The sequence below is a fragment of the Leucoraja erinacea genome, chromosome 2 (genome assembly GCF_028641065.1).
Source record: "Leucoraja erinacea ecotype New England chromosome 2, Leri_hhj_1, whole genome shotgun sequence".
Taxonomy (NCBI): Eukaryota; Metazoa; Chordata; class Chondrichthyes; order Rajiformes; family Rajidae; genus Leucoraja; species Leucoraja erinaceus.
This window is the reverse complement of record NC_073378.1, coordinates 6,184,884-6,200,000: the sequence shown is the minus strand read 5'-3', so window position 1 is coordinate 6,200,000 and position 15,117 is coordinate 6,184,884. Positions and strand designations below refer to the sequence as shown.

Sequence of the window (15,117 nt, the reverse complement as noted above, 5' to 3'; positions counted from 1 at the left end):
GCCGCACTGATACACTGCCTAGCCGGCACCACATGGGGAGCCACGACAAAGACACTGCGCATGTCCACAGTGGCCCTGGTGTTCTCAGCCGCTGAGTACTGCGTCCCGGTCTGATGCCGTAGCCCTCACGCCAAGAAGCTGGATGCTGCGCTCAACAGCGCCCTGCGGACTGTCTCTGGATGCTTACGAGCCACCCCAGTAAACCAACTGCCCATCCTTGCTGGCATCGCTCCAGCCAACATCAGATGAGAAGCAGCCACGCTGGCCCTCTCTCGAAAGGCACAGACCAGTGAATCCCACCTCCTCCATCAGATCGTCATAGAGACACCACGACGTGTGCGCCTCAAATCACGGCAACCCTTTGCCACGCAAGCCCCAAGAGCTGCTCTGCACAACACCGGCTGATGCTTCCAAGGCCGCCTGGGTCAAGACGAGATGGAGAGACCAGTGGAAGTCAGTGGAACCATCTAGGCCACACCATTACATCGATGACCCCATGGACGTCCCTAGCCAGGACCTGCCCCAAAAGCAGTGGACAATCCTCAACCGCTTGAGGACAGGCATCGGACGCTATGGAGTAGCAATGAAGAGGTGGGGCCTCGTGGACAGTGCCTCCTGCGAGTGTGGGGACCCAACACAGACAGTGGAGCACATCGTCACCCGTTGCCCCAAACACCGGCCACCGAATGGTGAATGAGGTCTGATTGACCGGACGATGACACGTTGGCCTGGCTCGCCTCAACCGAACTGCAGGTCTACAAGACACATGACAGAGGAAGAAGAAGAAATAATTTAGGCTTGCAACATGGGAAATTAGTAAAAGATCTCTAACATACCTGTAAGACAATGCAGCACTGAATAAAATCATCGAAGGCTATCTGCCCTCTTCCTTGTCGATCAAACTTAGTAAGAAGAACGATGTAGAATTGTTCTGACAGACGGTACCCTAAAAAAAAAAAGTGTTTGGTGATTGTGACACCTTAAAAAAAGATTTCATGCAAAGTATCAAAGAAGTTAAGGTTTACATTGATGCAAAATGAAGTAATTAAAAAAAATCTCAAGTCGCGAAACTCACCATATGAAGGAGAGACTGAAGAGCTTAAACTCACAATGAATACCTTGGGACAATCAATACATCATACTGTTCAAAGGATTGTTGATAAGAATATTTAACTTACATTTTTGAAGGGAATACAATAGAATTTTATCCTCAGTGTTTTGTAAGAATATGTAACTGATTTGAGTTTAAACATCTCCATCTCTGAAATTTGTTTGCATTTCTACCCCGGTAGAACTGACTAATACTTGTGAATGCACACAAACCAAAGCAAGAAATGAGACTTTATGCCAACTTTACTTCAGTTTTGCAATCACATAAATATTAGAGCCATTTTACCTTGTGTTGCGTTAAAAAGAAAAAGTTAGTGAGTTAAAAGCAACATATTTGGAAAGAAAATACGATTAACTCGAAACACCAACTATAGATGTGCCTTCCTGAGCCCCCATTCACCATTATGGTATTTCAGTCTCAGTCACAGGGGCCGACGTCAGAAGATCCTTCAGAGGGGTGAACCCTCGGAAAGCGCCTGGACCTGATGGTATACCAGGTCGTGTTCTAAAAACCTGTGCGGACCGACTGGCTGGAGTTTTTACGGACATTTTCAATCTCTCACTTCTGAGGTCTGAGGTTCCCACCTGCTTTAAAAGGGCATCAATTATACCGGTGCCCAAGAAGAGCAAGGTGATGTGCCTCAATGGCTATCGACTTGTGGCACTAACGTCTGTGGTGATGAAGTGCTTTGAGAGGTTGATTATGGTGCATATCAACTACTACATCGACAAAAACCTGGACCCACTGCAGTTCGCTTACTGCCACAACAGATCAACAGTGTATGCGATCTCACTGGCTCTCCACTCCGCTCTGGACAACAAAAACTCGTATGTCAGGCTGTTATTCATTGACTACAGCTCGGCATTTAATACCATCATCCCCTTCAAGCTCTCAGATCTTGGTCTCTGCGCATCCCTCTGCAATTGGATCCTCGACTTCCTCATTAACAGACCACAAACTGTCCGTATTGGTGAAAATGTGTCAGCCTCGATAACAATCAGCACGGGAGCACCTCAAGGCTGTGTGCTCAGCCCCCTGCTGTACTCACTCTATACTAATGACTGTGTAGCTGGACATAGTGCGAACTCCATCATCAAGTTCACCGACGACACCCGTTGTGGGACGAAACACTAATGGCGACGAGTCAGAGTGAGATTGACCAAATGATGCCAGCACAATAACCTAGCTCTCAACACCAGCAAAACCAAGGAACTGATTGTGGACTTTGGAAGGGGTATGAATGAAAGGGTGGAAAGGGTCAAGAACTTCAAATTCCTGGGCATGCATATTTCCAATGATCTTTCCTGGTCCCAGAACACTGATGCAATCATAAAGAAAGCACATCAGCGCCTCTACTTCCTGAGAAGATCACGGAGAGTTTGTATGTCAAAGAGGACCCTCTCGAGCTGTGCTGTATTTATGCTTACAATACTCAGTTGTGCTGCAGCAAGCAAGAATTTCATTGTCCTATCTGGGACACATGAGAATAAACTCTCTTGACTTGAGATTGCTCATTGACTTATGTGAATTAGATCAAAACCATCAGGTAAGGTGCTGGACAGAGAGATTTCCAGCATAACGCTGAAATTGTAGAAAAAAGCTCAATGTAGTTTTGGTCAACATAACAATAACTACAATAAATATGATGTATGGAACTGCCATGTAAAATGGAGCAGAAATGTAACTTTCATCTCAGACAACCAATTTTTTTTTTGCGTGTCTGCATATATGAAAGTATCTCAATAGATGTCAAAGCTATTCCATGGTACAGCTCCCCCCCCCCCCCCCCATCAGTCTGAAAAAGGGTTTCGGCCCGAAACGTCGCCTATTTCCTTTGCTCCATAGATGCTGCTGCACCCGCTGAGTTTCTCCAGCATTTTTGTGTACCTTCCAGAGTACAGCTAGCCTTTTTGATTTGGGCAGTTCAGGGAGGGCAAGCATCCAACACATGCTGCTAAGAGCAGAAAATCCAGCCCCTTCCATCGAGATTTAGAAAGGACAAACTAATTACAACATTTTTTTTACGTGGAAATGTTCCATTTCTCCAACTTGGCCAACAAAATTTGCAGTATAGTATTACAAGGCTGTCAGTCCTGGCTCTAGTTAGCTCAATAGACTGTTTTAATACCTCAATGGAAGAAATAACCATCTACAGTGCCATTTCGAAAACCATGAATTGATCACTATCATTGACATCTATCAAGTTTGAACTGCATGCATGTACATAACTATTCATACAATATGGCATACCTGGAACGATTATATAGGAGAAAAATATCAATATTATAAGTCAGAAAAAAAATCAAACCCATAGGTTTTTATCTAAAAATGCACAATCAGTTCAATTTCTCAGTTCTGTGTAATTGACTGACAACTTTGCAAATCATTTCAAGATCACAAGGCTGGATGTTTTAATTAACTCGTATGTTCTGCAATTTCAAAAGGCATGTTGCTGTTCAAGTTACCTTTAAGTAGATTACTTACCAAAGTTTGATAAAGCATGCTTCAATTCATTCTTATCAATGAAATTGGACTTATCTCTGTCGTATGTTCGAAAAATATTTTGCCAGTCATTGATGTACTTCCAAAGACCCATAAATTCATTGAAATCCACTCCTCCTCTATTACTTCGGTCAAACATTCCTGTTTACAATAAAAAGTAGATGTGGTCATTTTGTAATAACATTAAACTTGGAGCCACAAGAACATATGGAAAAGGCCTGCCCCGCTGACTTACTCCAGTATTTAGTGTCTACCTTTGATTTAAACCAGAATCTGCAGTTCTTTCCTACACATTCAGTGTCCTCTATAATGTTTGGGACAAAGACCCATCATTTACTCATTTGCCTCGGTACACAATTTGAGATTTGTAACAGAAAAAAATCACGTGGTTAAAGTGCACATTGTCAGATTTTATTAAATGGTATTTTAATACACCATGAAGAAATTACAGCTTTGTTTATGTATAATCGTCGACCCTCCCACCCCCCCATGTATAATCGTCGACCCTCCCCAGGGCACCATGTTTGGACACATGGTTTCACAGGTGTTTGTAATTGCTCAGGTGTGTTTAATTGCCTCTTTAATGCAAGTATAAAAGAGCTCTCAGCACCTAGTCTTTCCATCATCTTTGGAAACTTTTATTGCTGTTTATCAACATGAGGACCAAAGTTGTGCCAATGAAAGTCAAAGAAGCCATTATGAGTCTGAGAAACAACAATAAAACTGTTAGGGGCATCAGCCAAACCTTACCCTCACCAAAATCAACTGTTTGGAACATCATTAAGAAGAAAGAGAACATTGGTGAGCTTACTAATCGCAAAAGGGACTGGCACGCCAAGGAAGACCTCTACAGCTGATGACAGAAGAATCTATCTATACATAACTAAAATTCTGATCCTTTGCTCTTCCAGTTTTTGCATTTGCGCAAAAAACGGTACCCGATAGCGCTACGTTTTTTCGTCACCTTACTCGTCATTCCCGTGCTGCAAGTGCAACACGTTTTGTTCCGATCGGTGGAATAATACAAAAGTTAAAGGTTTAAAAATCGTAAAAAAAACGCGCATGCGGATTGGTCAGTCAGCGCCTTGCAGATTGGTCTCCGCTCCTGTCACTCCTGCGACGCCCCTCCCTGCACGGTACCCTCTCCCGCCTAGTTCTTTCAGTCAGTAGAGGCCCTGCTCCAGTCCCTCTCCATCCTCTCCCCCGCCTGCCCTCTGTTGCACCGGCGATCCTGTCTACCCGTCCCCCCTTGGGTGAATGACCGTCCGCCGCCGCTGCGAGAACTTGCCCTCACGGAGCAGAAGTTCTCCACCAGCTTGTCAAAATTGGTGGTGCCCAACACGACTCGTCCACCCCACCCCCCCCGCATCGTGGCCGCAGCAGCGGGCAGGTAGGAGGGTGCGCAGTGCGCAGCGGCGGGCAGGCCGAGGGGACGGATGCGGACACACACACACGGACACATACACGTGGACACACACATACACGGGGACTGGGGAAGAGGGGGGAATCAGTGGCATCACAACGGGAACCCATCAGCTGCGTCAGGAGGGGCAGGGGGGGAAGGAGGGGAGGGGGAGAGCAAAGTATAGAGGAGAGAAGGAGCTGCCCAAGATCCAAAGCATACCACCTCATCTGTGAAACACGGTGGTAGGTGTGTTATGACCGGGCATGTATGTCTGCTGAAGGTACTGGCTCACTTATCTTCATTGATGATACAACTGCTGATGGTAGTAGCATAATGAATTCTGAAGTGTATAGACACATCCTATCTGCTCAAGTTCAAATGTCTCAAAACCTCATTGGCTGGCAGTTCTTTCTACAGCAAGACAATGATCCCAAACATACTGCTAAAGCACCAAAGGAGTTTTTCAAAGCTAAATAATGGTCAATTCTTGAGTGGCCAAGTCAAGCGCCCGATCCGAACCCAATAGAGCATGCCTTTTATATGCTGAAGAGAAAACTGAAGGGGACTAGCCCCCAAAACAAGCATAAGTTAAAGATGGCTGCAATACAGGCCTGGCAGAGCATCACCAGAGAAGACACCCAGCAACTGGTGATGTCCATGAATCGCAGACTTCAAGCAGTCATTGCATGCAAAGGATATGCAACAAAATACTAAACACGACTACTTTCATTTACATTACATTACTATGTCCCAAACATTATGGTGCCCTGAAATGGGAGGACTATGTATAAACACTGCTGTAATTTCTACATGGTGAAACCAAAATATATAAAAATGGCCTTTATTAAAATCTGACAATGTGCACTTTAACCACATGTTTTTTGTTTTCTATTACAAATCTCAAATTGTGGAGTACAGAGGTAAATAAATAAATGATGTGTCTTTATAGGGCACTGTATGGAAAACGATTACGCCACTCAGCTCCTGACATTTACAGCCAATCCCATCTTGTCCTCAACATTGCTTACCCACACCCTTCACATACTCAACTCCCCTGCAGTTCAAATGTCTAATTGTTCAGCTTGAAACTATTTAATGATGCTAAATCTGTCCTATCCATGTACCTGTCTAAATGTTTCTTAAACATTGTGATAGTACCTGCCTAAACTTCCTCCTCCAAAAGCTCATTCCATACACCCACCACTCTGTGTGAAAATGCTACCCCTCCTATTAAATCATTCCACACCCCCTCACCTGAAACCCGTCAGGTTTTCGATTCCCCTAATCTGGTTCTCGATTCCCCAACTCTGGGCAAGAGTGTCTACCCGATCTATTCCTCTCATTATTTTGTACATCTTCAAAAGATCACCGCTCATCCTCCTGCCCTTCAGGGAATAGTGTCCATCCTGCTCAACCACTCAACCTCAGCCTCACCAATGTTTTATACAACTGCAACATGACCTCCCAACTTCAATACTCAAGGTTGTATGAAGGAACTGCAGTTACTGGTTTAAACCGAAACATAGAAAATAGGTGGAGGAGGCCATTCGGCCCTTTGAGCCAGCACCGCCATTCATTGTGATCATGGCTGATCGTCCCCAATCAATAACCCATGCCTGCCCCTTCTCCCCATATCCCTTGACTCCACTAGCCCCTAGAGCTCTATTAAGCTCTCTTAAGTCCATCCAGTGACTTGGCCTCCACTGCCCTCTGTGCCAGGGAATTCCATAAATTCACAACTCTCTGGGTGAAAAATGTTTTTTCTCACCTCAGTCTTAAAAGACCTCCCCTTTATTCTAAGAATGTGGACCCCGGTTCTGGACTTGTCCAACATTGGGAACATTTTTCCTGCATCTAGTTTGTCCAGTCCTTTTATAATTTTATATGTTTCTATAAGATCTACCCTCATCATTTCTAAACTCCAGTGAATACAAGCCTAGTTTTTTCAATCTTTCCTCATATGACATCCCATCCCAGGGATCAATCTCGTGAACCTACGCCTCAATCACAAGGATGTCCTTCCTCAAATTAGGAGACCAAAACTGTACACAATACTCCAGATGTGGTCTCACCAGAGCCCTATACAACTGCAGAAGAACCGCTTTACTCCTATACTGAAATCCTCTTGTTATAAAGGCCAACATTCCATTAGCTTTCTTCACTGCCTGCTGTACCTGGAAGCCAACTTTCAGTGACCATTGTACAAGGACACCCAGGTCGCGCTGCATCTCCCCCTTACCTAACCTAACCCCATTGAGATAATAATTGAAGGTGGACACTGGCACTTGCAACTGGGTCCTTAACCTTTTGACACAACGGCAGCAGACAGTCAGGGTGGGCAGTCGGACATCAAGAACCATCGCTGTGAGCACTGGCTCACCCCAAGGCTGTATCCTAAGTCCCACTGCTGTTCAGTCTGCTTACTTATGACTCTACTGCCAGACTCAGCAATAATTATATCAATAAGTTCGTTGACGACACAACAGTGGTGGGTCTCATCAGCGACAACGAGTCGGCGTACAGGATGGAGGTGGAGCTGCTTACGGAGTGCTGCAGATCTCACATTCTCACCCTCAATGTGGAAAAGACTAAGGAAATGGTGATCGATTTCAGGAGGGCTGGAAAACAACATCACACTCCGCTGCATATTGATGGAGCTGCTGTGGAGAGGGTCAGCAGTGTGAAGTTCTTGGGACTTCACCTGGCGGATGACCTGACCTCTACGACCAACACCACAGCAGAGATCAAAAGAGCTTAGCAGCGGCTCCACCCTCTCCGGAGACTAAGGAAAGCAGGTCTCCCTACTGTTCATCTAAGGACCTTTTACAGGGGAATCATCGAGAGTATATTGCATCACTTCCTGGTTTGGGAGCTGCAAGGCTTATAAGCAAAACCAAATCAACAGAATAGTGAAGACCGCCAGTAGGATCATTGGTGCCCCACTCCCTTTCCTGTTGGAGATCTATGAGAAGCAGAGCATCAGCAGAGCCATCTCCATTATTAAGGATCCCTATCATCCATCTGTGTCCCCTCCCCATATATCATACATCAACACATCTAACTTCGCCCATACTTTGACAGCTAGGCACCTGTCAAAGCAAAGCCACCGTTCTGAATGTCTGTTTTATTTCAATTTTTAGGCCTATTTTAGATATGTTAATTTTATTTTTTAAAGCTATATGTATTTGTTCTGTTTTTATTAACCACACTGATGGAAACGGATTTAGAAACAATTTTTTTTCATTTCATCTGTGTAAGTAAGTTAAAATTACATTAAAGTAAATACTGAATACTGAATCTGCTCTCTTGTTTTTGCCGCCAAAGTGGACAACCTCACATTTATCTATATTATACTGCATCTGCCACGCATCTACCCACTCACTCAACCTGTCCAGGTCACCCTGCAACCTCCTAACATCCTCTACACAGTTCACACTGCCACCAGCTTTGTGTCATCTGCAAACTTGCTAGTGTTGCTCCTAATTCCCTCTTCTAAATCATTAATATATGGTAAATAGTTGCGGCCCCAATACCGAGCCTTGCGGCACTCCACTCGCCTCTGCCTGCCATTCTGAAAAGGACCCATTCACTCCTACTCTTTGCTTCTGTTCTGCCAACCGGCAAAAACTGGCAAAAACGGGAAAGCAGACTATTATCTAAACGGTGGCCGATTGGGAAAGGGGGAGATGCAGCGAGACCTGGGTGTCATGGTACACCAGTCATTGAAGGTAGGCATGCAGGTGCAGCAGGCAATAAAGAAAGCGAATGGTATGTTGGCTTTCATAGCAAGAGGATTTGAGTATAGGAGCAGGGAGGTTCTATTGCAGTTGTACAGGGTCTTGGTGAGACCACACCTGGAGTATTGCGTGCAGTTTTGGTCTCCAAATCTGAGGAAGGACATTATTGCCATAGAGGGAGTGCAGAGAAGGTTCACCAGACTGATTCCTGGGATGTCAGGACTGTCTTATGAAGAAAGACTGGACAGACTTGGTTTATACTCTCTAGAATTTAGGAGATTGAGAGGGGATCTTATAGAAACTTACAAAATTCTTAAGGGGTTGGACAGGCTAGATGCAGGAAGATTGTTCCCGATGTTGGGGAAGTCCAGGACAAGGGGTCACAGCTTAAGGATAAGGGGGAAATCCTTTAAAACCGAGATGAGGAGAACTTTTTTCACACAGAGAGTGGAGAATCTCTGGAACTCTCTGCCACAGAGGGTAGTTGAGGCCAGTTCATTGGCTATATTTAAGAGGGAGTTAGATGTGGCCCTTGTGGCCAAGGGGATCAGAGGGTATGGAGAGAAGGCAGGTACAGGATACTGAGTTGGATGATCAGCCATGATCATATTGAATGGCGGTGCAGGCTCGAAGGGCCGAATGGCCTACTCCTGCACCTAATTTCTATGTTTCTATGTAACCAATTTTCTATCTATGTCATCACCCTACTCCCAATACCATGTGCTCTAATTTTAGTCACCAGTCTCCGGTGCGGGACCTTATCAAAGGCTTTCTGAAAGTCTAGATACACTACATCCACTGGCATCCCTTCATCCATTTTACTCGTCACATCCTCAAGAAATTCCAGAAGATTAGTCATGCAGGTAGACGCAAAATGCTGAAGTAACTCAGCAGGACAGGCACTATCTCTGGATAGAAGGATTGGGTAACGTTTCAGGTCAAGACCCATCTTCAATACTCAATGCTCTGACCGATGATGGCCAATGTGCCAAAAGCCTTTGACCAGAGATGCCATGTTTAACTAACTATGTACCTGTACTAAACAGCATCTCTGGGGAAAAGGAATAGATGACGTTTTGGGTTGAGACCCTTCTTCAGTCCTTTTCTCCAGAGATGTTGTCTGACTCGCTGAGTTACTCCAGCTTTTTGTGTCTACAGTTTAAACCAGCAATCTGTACTCCTAGATCCCTCTTCTCTAAAACATTGCCCAGAGCCCTACTGTTCACTGTGTAGGTTCTGTCCATGATATTGCTCCCAAAATGCAACAACTCAGATTTCTCTGTGTTAAATTCCATCAACCATTCCTCAGCCCACCTGCACAATCGATCAAGATTCTTCTGCAATATTTGGCGACACTTTTTACAATCTACAATAACATCCATTTTTGCGTCATCTGCAAGCTTGCTAAACATGCCAAGTGTGTTCTCATAGAAATCATTGATATAGATGACAAACAGCAATGCGCCCAGCACCAAATCCTGAGGCACACCGCTAGTCACAGGCCTCCTGTCCAAAAAGCAATCTTACACCATCACCCTCTACTTCCTTCTATGTCTAATTTTCTATCTATGCAGGTATCTCTCCTTGAATCCCATGAGATCTAACCTTCCAGAGTAGCCTCTCATGCGGAACTTTGTCAAATGCCTACCTAAAATCCATGTATACAACGTCTACAGCTCTGCCTTCATCTGCGTTTTTGGTCACATCCTCAAAAAAAACATATGATTATTTCTAAAGAGGACTTAAGTTACAACTTTAATCATTGAAAAACCACAAGTTCTCATAACTATTGACATCTAGGTTTAATGCCCTTCTTTTGCTCATGTATATCTCTGTGTTTTCCTTGTGTAGCAATGAACTGCAGTTGCTGGTTTACACTGAAGATGGACACAAAATGCTGGAGTAACTCAGCAGGTGAACCAGCAGCTCTGGAGAAAAGGAATAGGTGACGTTTCGGGTTGAGAGCCTGCATTTTCCTTCTTGCATTTCATGGAAGAAGTTCCCTGCAGTTTTTAAAACCATCCAAGATAAATCTTAAGTACTTTCATTTAAAAAAGTCTCATTTTTGGCAATAAATAAATGGCAATGAACAAATACTTACCTATCATTGACCTAACTGTCTTCAGATTGAAAGGTGTCCATGTTCCTGAAAAAATACAAATATAGATTTGTTTTGGATAGATATAAATGTCTATACTTTTCCTATGTTATGTAACAACTGCAGCTGAGAAAACAGGCAATACATTGCCAGGATGGGCTGGGAGGATGCCTTTGAAATTATGTTTCTCTTCACTCCATTTTGAATTCCTCATGCCAATGCAATAGTGCGTTGTTCAATCTCATAAAATAGGCACAGAGCTGATCATTTTTGTCTGAATGGGCTGAATTAACATAATTACCATGCAATGAGAGCGAAAGAAACTCTAGTTGAAACCAAATGTTCCTCCATCATTTGTACATAGGTGAAAAGGTGCCTCTGTATTACAAATTTTAGAAAATATTGTTTATTTAAATGTAAAAGTGCATTTTATCTCACATACCTCTCGTGTATAACGTTGCTTCAATATCGTATAATCACTCAATTTATTTTTGTCAAGAGAACAATACAAAATGCCATACGAAAATTTGCCACTGACTTACCATTTGATAAAGCTTGCTGGAGCTCACTTTCAGATATAATTCCACTTCGATCCCTATCGACCCTGAAAGACACACAAGCAAGGCAAGAATAAAACTCATTGTTCTAAATAACAAACTGCATCCCAATATTGCCACTTATTTTTAAAAAATGACTTCACATCCCCTCTTCGGCAGGATATTACGATTCCAGACAATATGATCCATGTGAGACACAGGCTGTAGACACTGGAATCTGCTGGTGGAACTTGGTGCTTCGAGCAGCATCTGTGGATGTGAAGGAATGGTCGATGTTTCGGGTTAAAGCCTTGCATCGGTCCATGATAACCATCTTCCCTCTACGATAATCTTCCCTTGCTCAATGTTCCCCTGCCAGCAGGAGAAGACTATCCAAAGCGAACCAAGATCCATTCTGTGGGAAAGCTAGCCCTTGTTTTTCTGTCTATACTGCCAACTGTCTATACTGCCAACTTTTTTTTTTTTCTTTTTTTTTACAAGATGGTGGCGCTGGCTTAACAGCTGCGGCCCGCCTGCAGTCCGTGTTTTTTTTTTTTTTTTCCTTGTCATGTTTTAGTTAATTTTGTTTTATTAAGTTGTGTATGTATGTGGGTGGGGTGGGAGAAACATGCTTTGGCCTCTTCCTTCGGGGGATGCGACTTTTTCTTCGGTCGTATCCCCCGTCTCCGTCTGTGCCGAGGCCTAGTGGCGGGGCTGGCGGCAACGGAGCAGTAGTGGCGGCAGCAGCGGCGGAGACCTGACTCGGCACCGAAGCTGTAGCAGCGGCAGCAGCAGCGGAGACCTGACTCGGCACCGAAGCTGTAGCAGCGGCAGCAGTGGTGGAGACCTGACTCGGCACCGAAGCTGTAGCAGCGGCAGCAGCAGCGGAGACCTGACTCGGCACCGAAGCTGTAGCAGCGGCAGCAGCGGCGGAGACCTGACTCGGCACCGAAGCTGTAGCGGCGGCAGCAGCAGCGGAGACCTGACTCGGCCCTGGAGCTATGGTGGAGGCGGCGGAGACCTGACTCGGCCCTGGAGCTGTGGTGGAGGCAGCGGCAGCGGCAGCGGAGACCCGACTCGGCCTCTGAGCTGTGGCGAGGCAGCGACCACCCGCGGAGTTTGAACCGTCGCCTCGGCGCAGAGGGAGAACAAAGAGGGAAGAGCCAGAGACTTTAAAGATTTTGCCTTCCACCACAGTGAGGAGGCGTTTGGTGAACTCACTGTGGCGGATGTTAAATTTGTGTTGACTATGTGTTTTGTCATTTTTTTAAATTATATGTATGACTGCAGGGAAACAGAATTTCGTTCAGACCGAAAGGTCTGAATGACAATAACCAAATCTAATCTAATCTAATCTAATCTAATCTAATCCCACCTGATTGGCACTATTCGGATGGTAATGTCTGAGTTCAGGTTCACTGACCGTCACTGAGTTAATTATTTTTGCCTTTAAAACAAAGGTTCTTATCCAGCCATTTTAAAATGTTCCAAGTCAAGTCAAGTCAAGTTTATTTGTCACATACACATACGAGATGTGCAGTGAAATGCAAGTGGCAATGCTCGCGGACTTTTGTGCAAAAGACAAACAACAAAACAACCAAACAAATTATAAACACAATCATAACACACATATTCTTTTACATAATAAAGAATAGATTCTTTTACATTCCAGATAGAAATGGCAACATTAAAACACTTAGTTTGACAATTCGCACTGGTCAATTTCTTGTTCCAGTTGAACTCTTCAAAAGTATCTGATTCTCAGTACAGTATCACGTACCCAAGTACTGTCAACCTCCAGTAACATAATTAAGCAATCAAAGGTTCACCGTAATGTCTCTATATCCCTGCTTTACAGCATCTCGCTGAGGCGGAACTCGTTCACCCAGGGCCATTTCCTCCAAACCCACACTTTGAATCTTGATAATTAATGACTTTACAGCCTCCACCTGCTCCTACTTACTGTAGCAGAACTCTTCCTCTGTGGGTTCGTCGATTAAATCTGCCCAATGGTAGGTGGTAAATACTAACCACTGTCACAAAAAAAGCTGCATGGTACCACTGGGACATTGTGCTCTCTGGAACAAACAGCAAAATGGTGGGTCACACTATGTATTGATAAGGTGGTGGATTTGAAGATAGACCAGGTTGCCTTTCCTCCAATGGGGAAAACATGCACGTGCTTGCTGGCAGTTAAACCGAGGGAAAAAATAAGCTCTAACTAGACCAAGTGCAGACCCGTTGGGTCTGCTCCCCCAATGGTGTGATCCCCCAACCCAATATTCCACCATGCACCCGTCTCCTCCAATGGAACTGAAGCCGTTCTCAAAAGTAAGATTCCAGCACGGCCCTGCCTCTTTAAAAAAAAATCCAATGACACAGCTGACATGTAAATGGAGAAGCCTGTTTATTTTTGAAATACTTGGGGGTGGGTGGAGGGGGGGGGGGAGAAGGATTTGATTAAAAACGTGTACTTCAACACGGCGAAATGAAATGAGGAGCGGATACTTAGAAAGAAAAGCGAAATCTCTACCGAAATGGAAAATATCTCGGAGATTGAGCGTCTGGATTGGGCGTGGCAATGAATCAAAGGAAGAAATGCAGCCGGCAGCCGTACATGCAAATGAATCCATTCCGATTGGACATCTGCGAGCATGTTTCGAAGTGTGTTGGAAGCTGATAGGAAGGAGCAGCCGTCAACGAATCAAAAGGCAGGAAGGGATCCGTACTGCAGGCGGACGAATGGATTTGAGTTTTATATATTAACTAGACCAAGTGCAGACCCGTTGGGTCTGCTCCCCCAATGGTGTGACCCCCAACCCAATATTCCACCATGCACCCGTCTCCTCCAATGGAACTGAAGCCGTTGCCAAATGTAAGTTTCCAGCACTCCCCTGCCTCCCTCAATTGCACCTCCCCTGCCTGCTGCAGCAGTGAAAAGTTCAGTGTTCCTGTCTTGCAACTTTGTTTCTGTGTGTGTGTGTGTGTGTGTGTGTGTGTGTGTGTGTGTGTGTGTGTGTGTGTGTGTGTGTGTGTGTGTGTGTGTGTGTGTGTGTGTGCGTGCGTGCGTGCGTGCGTGCGTGTGTGTAGACCAAAGAGGGACCTAATGTGAGGGACCTAATGCAGAGAGAACAAAAAGGGGGGAAGGGAAGAGAGGGAAGAGGAACTAAATTGAATACTTATGTAATGTTGTCACTGGTTAGTATCTACCACCTACCATTGGGCAGATTTAATCGACGAACCCACAGAGGAAGAGTTCTGCTACAGTAAGTAGGAGCAGGTGGAGGCTGTAAAGTCATTAATTATCAAGATTCGCCTTTTACGTGGCGGCTCTTTGTTTACTTGTGTACTGTGTGCAAAACAAAAAAATTTGTTGCACCAGGTACATGTGACAATAAAGTATCAATTGATCAATATTGCCCAAGGCGCCAGCATGGCCAAAGTACTGTTCTCACAAATATGTTGTATGGCTTTGCTCGCAATAGATTAAGGGAAATGGAGATGGTGATCTTTATAAAGCTGCAGAGCTGGTTTGGGATTCCCAACATTTTCAAATTACAATGCCATAATTTTCAAAATGTTCACACCTCAATAAGTTTCAGTAATTTAATGTTTAGAGTTGGGTACTGATAGATTGTCCTTGATGTCTAGTGCCTGATTGAGCAATTTCACTATGTTACTAGTCAGGTCGAGTGTGCATGCTCTCTTTAGAAGTGATGTACATTCAA

General features: G+C 44.5%; 1 protein-coding gene across 1 annotated transcript in view; it reads right to left on the bottom strand.

The window, feature by feature from the left end:
• The window catches only part of pdcd6 (programmed cell death 6), a 32,206-nt gene that overhangs the window by 2,212 nt on the left and 14,877 nt on the right, over positions 1–15,117 (bottom strand). The window contains exons 2-5 of the mRNA XM_055651238.1: positions 11,396–11,457; positions 10,857–10,901; positions 3,596–3,754; positions 837–946 (exon numbers count right to left, since the gene is read on the bottom strand). Of these exons, the coding sequence (XP_055507213.1) occupies positions 837–946; positions 3,596–3,754; positions 10,857–10,901; positions 11,396–11,457 (376 nt within the window). The remainder of the gene's footprint in view (positions 1–836; positions 947–3,595; positions 3,755–10,856; positions 10,902–11,395; positions 11,458–15,117) is intronic.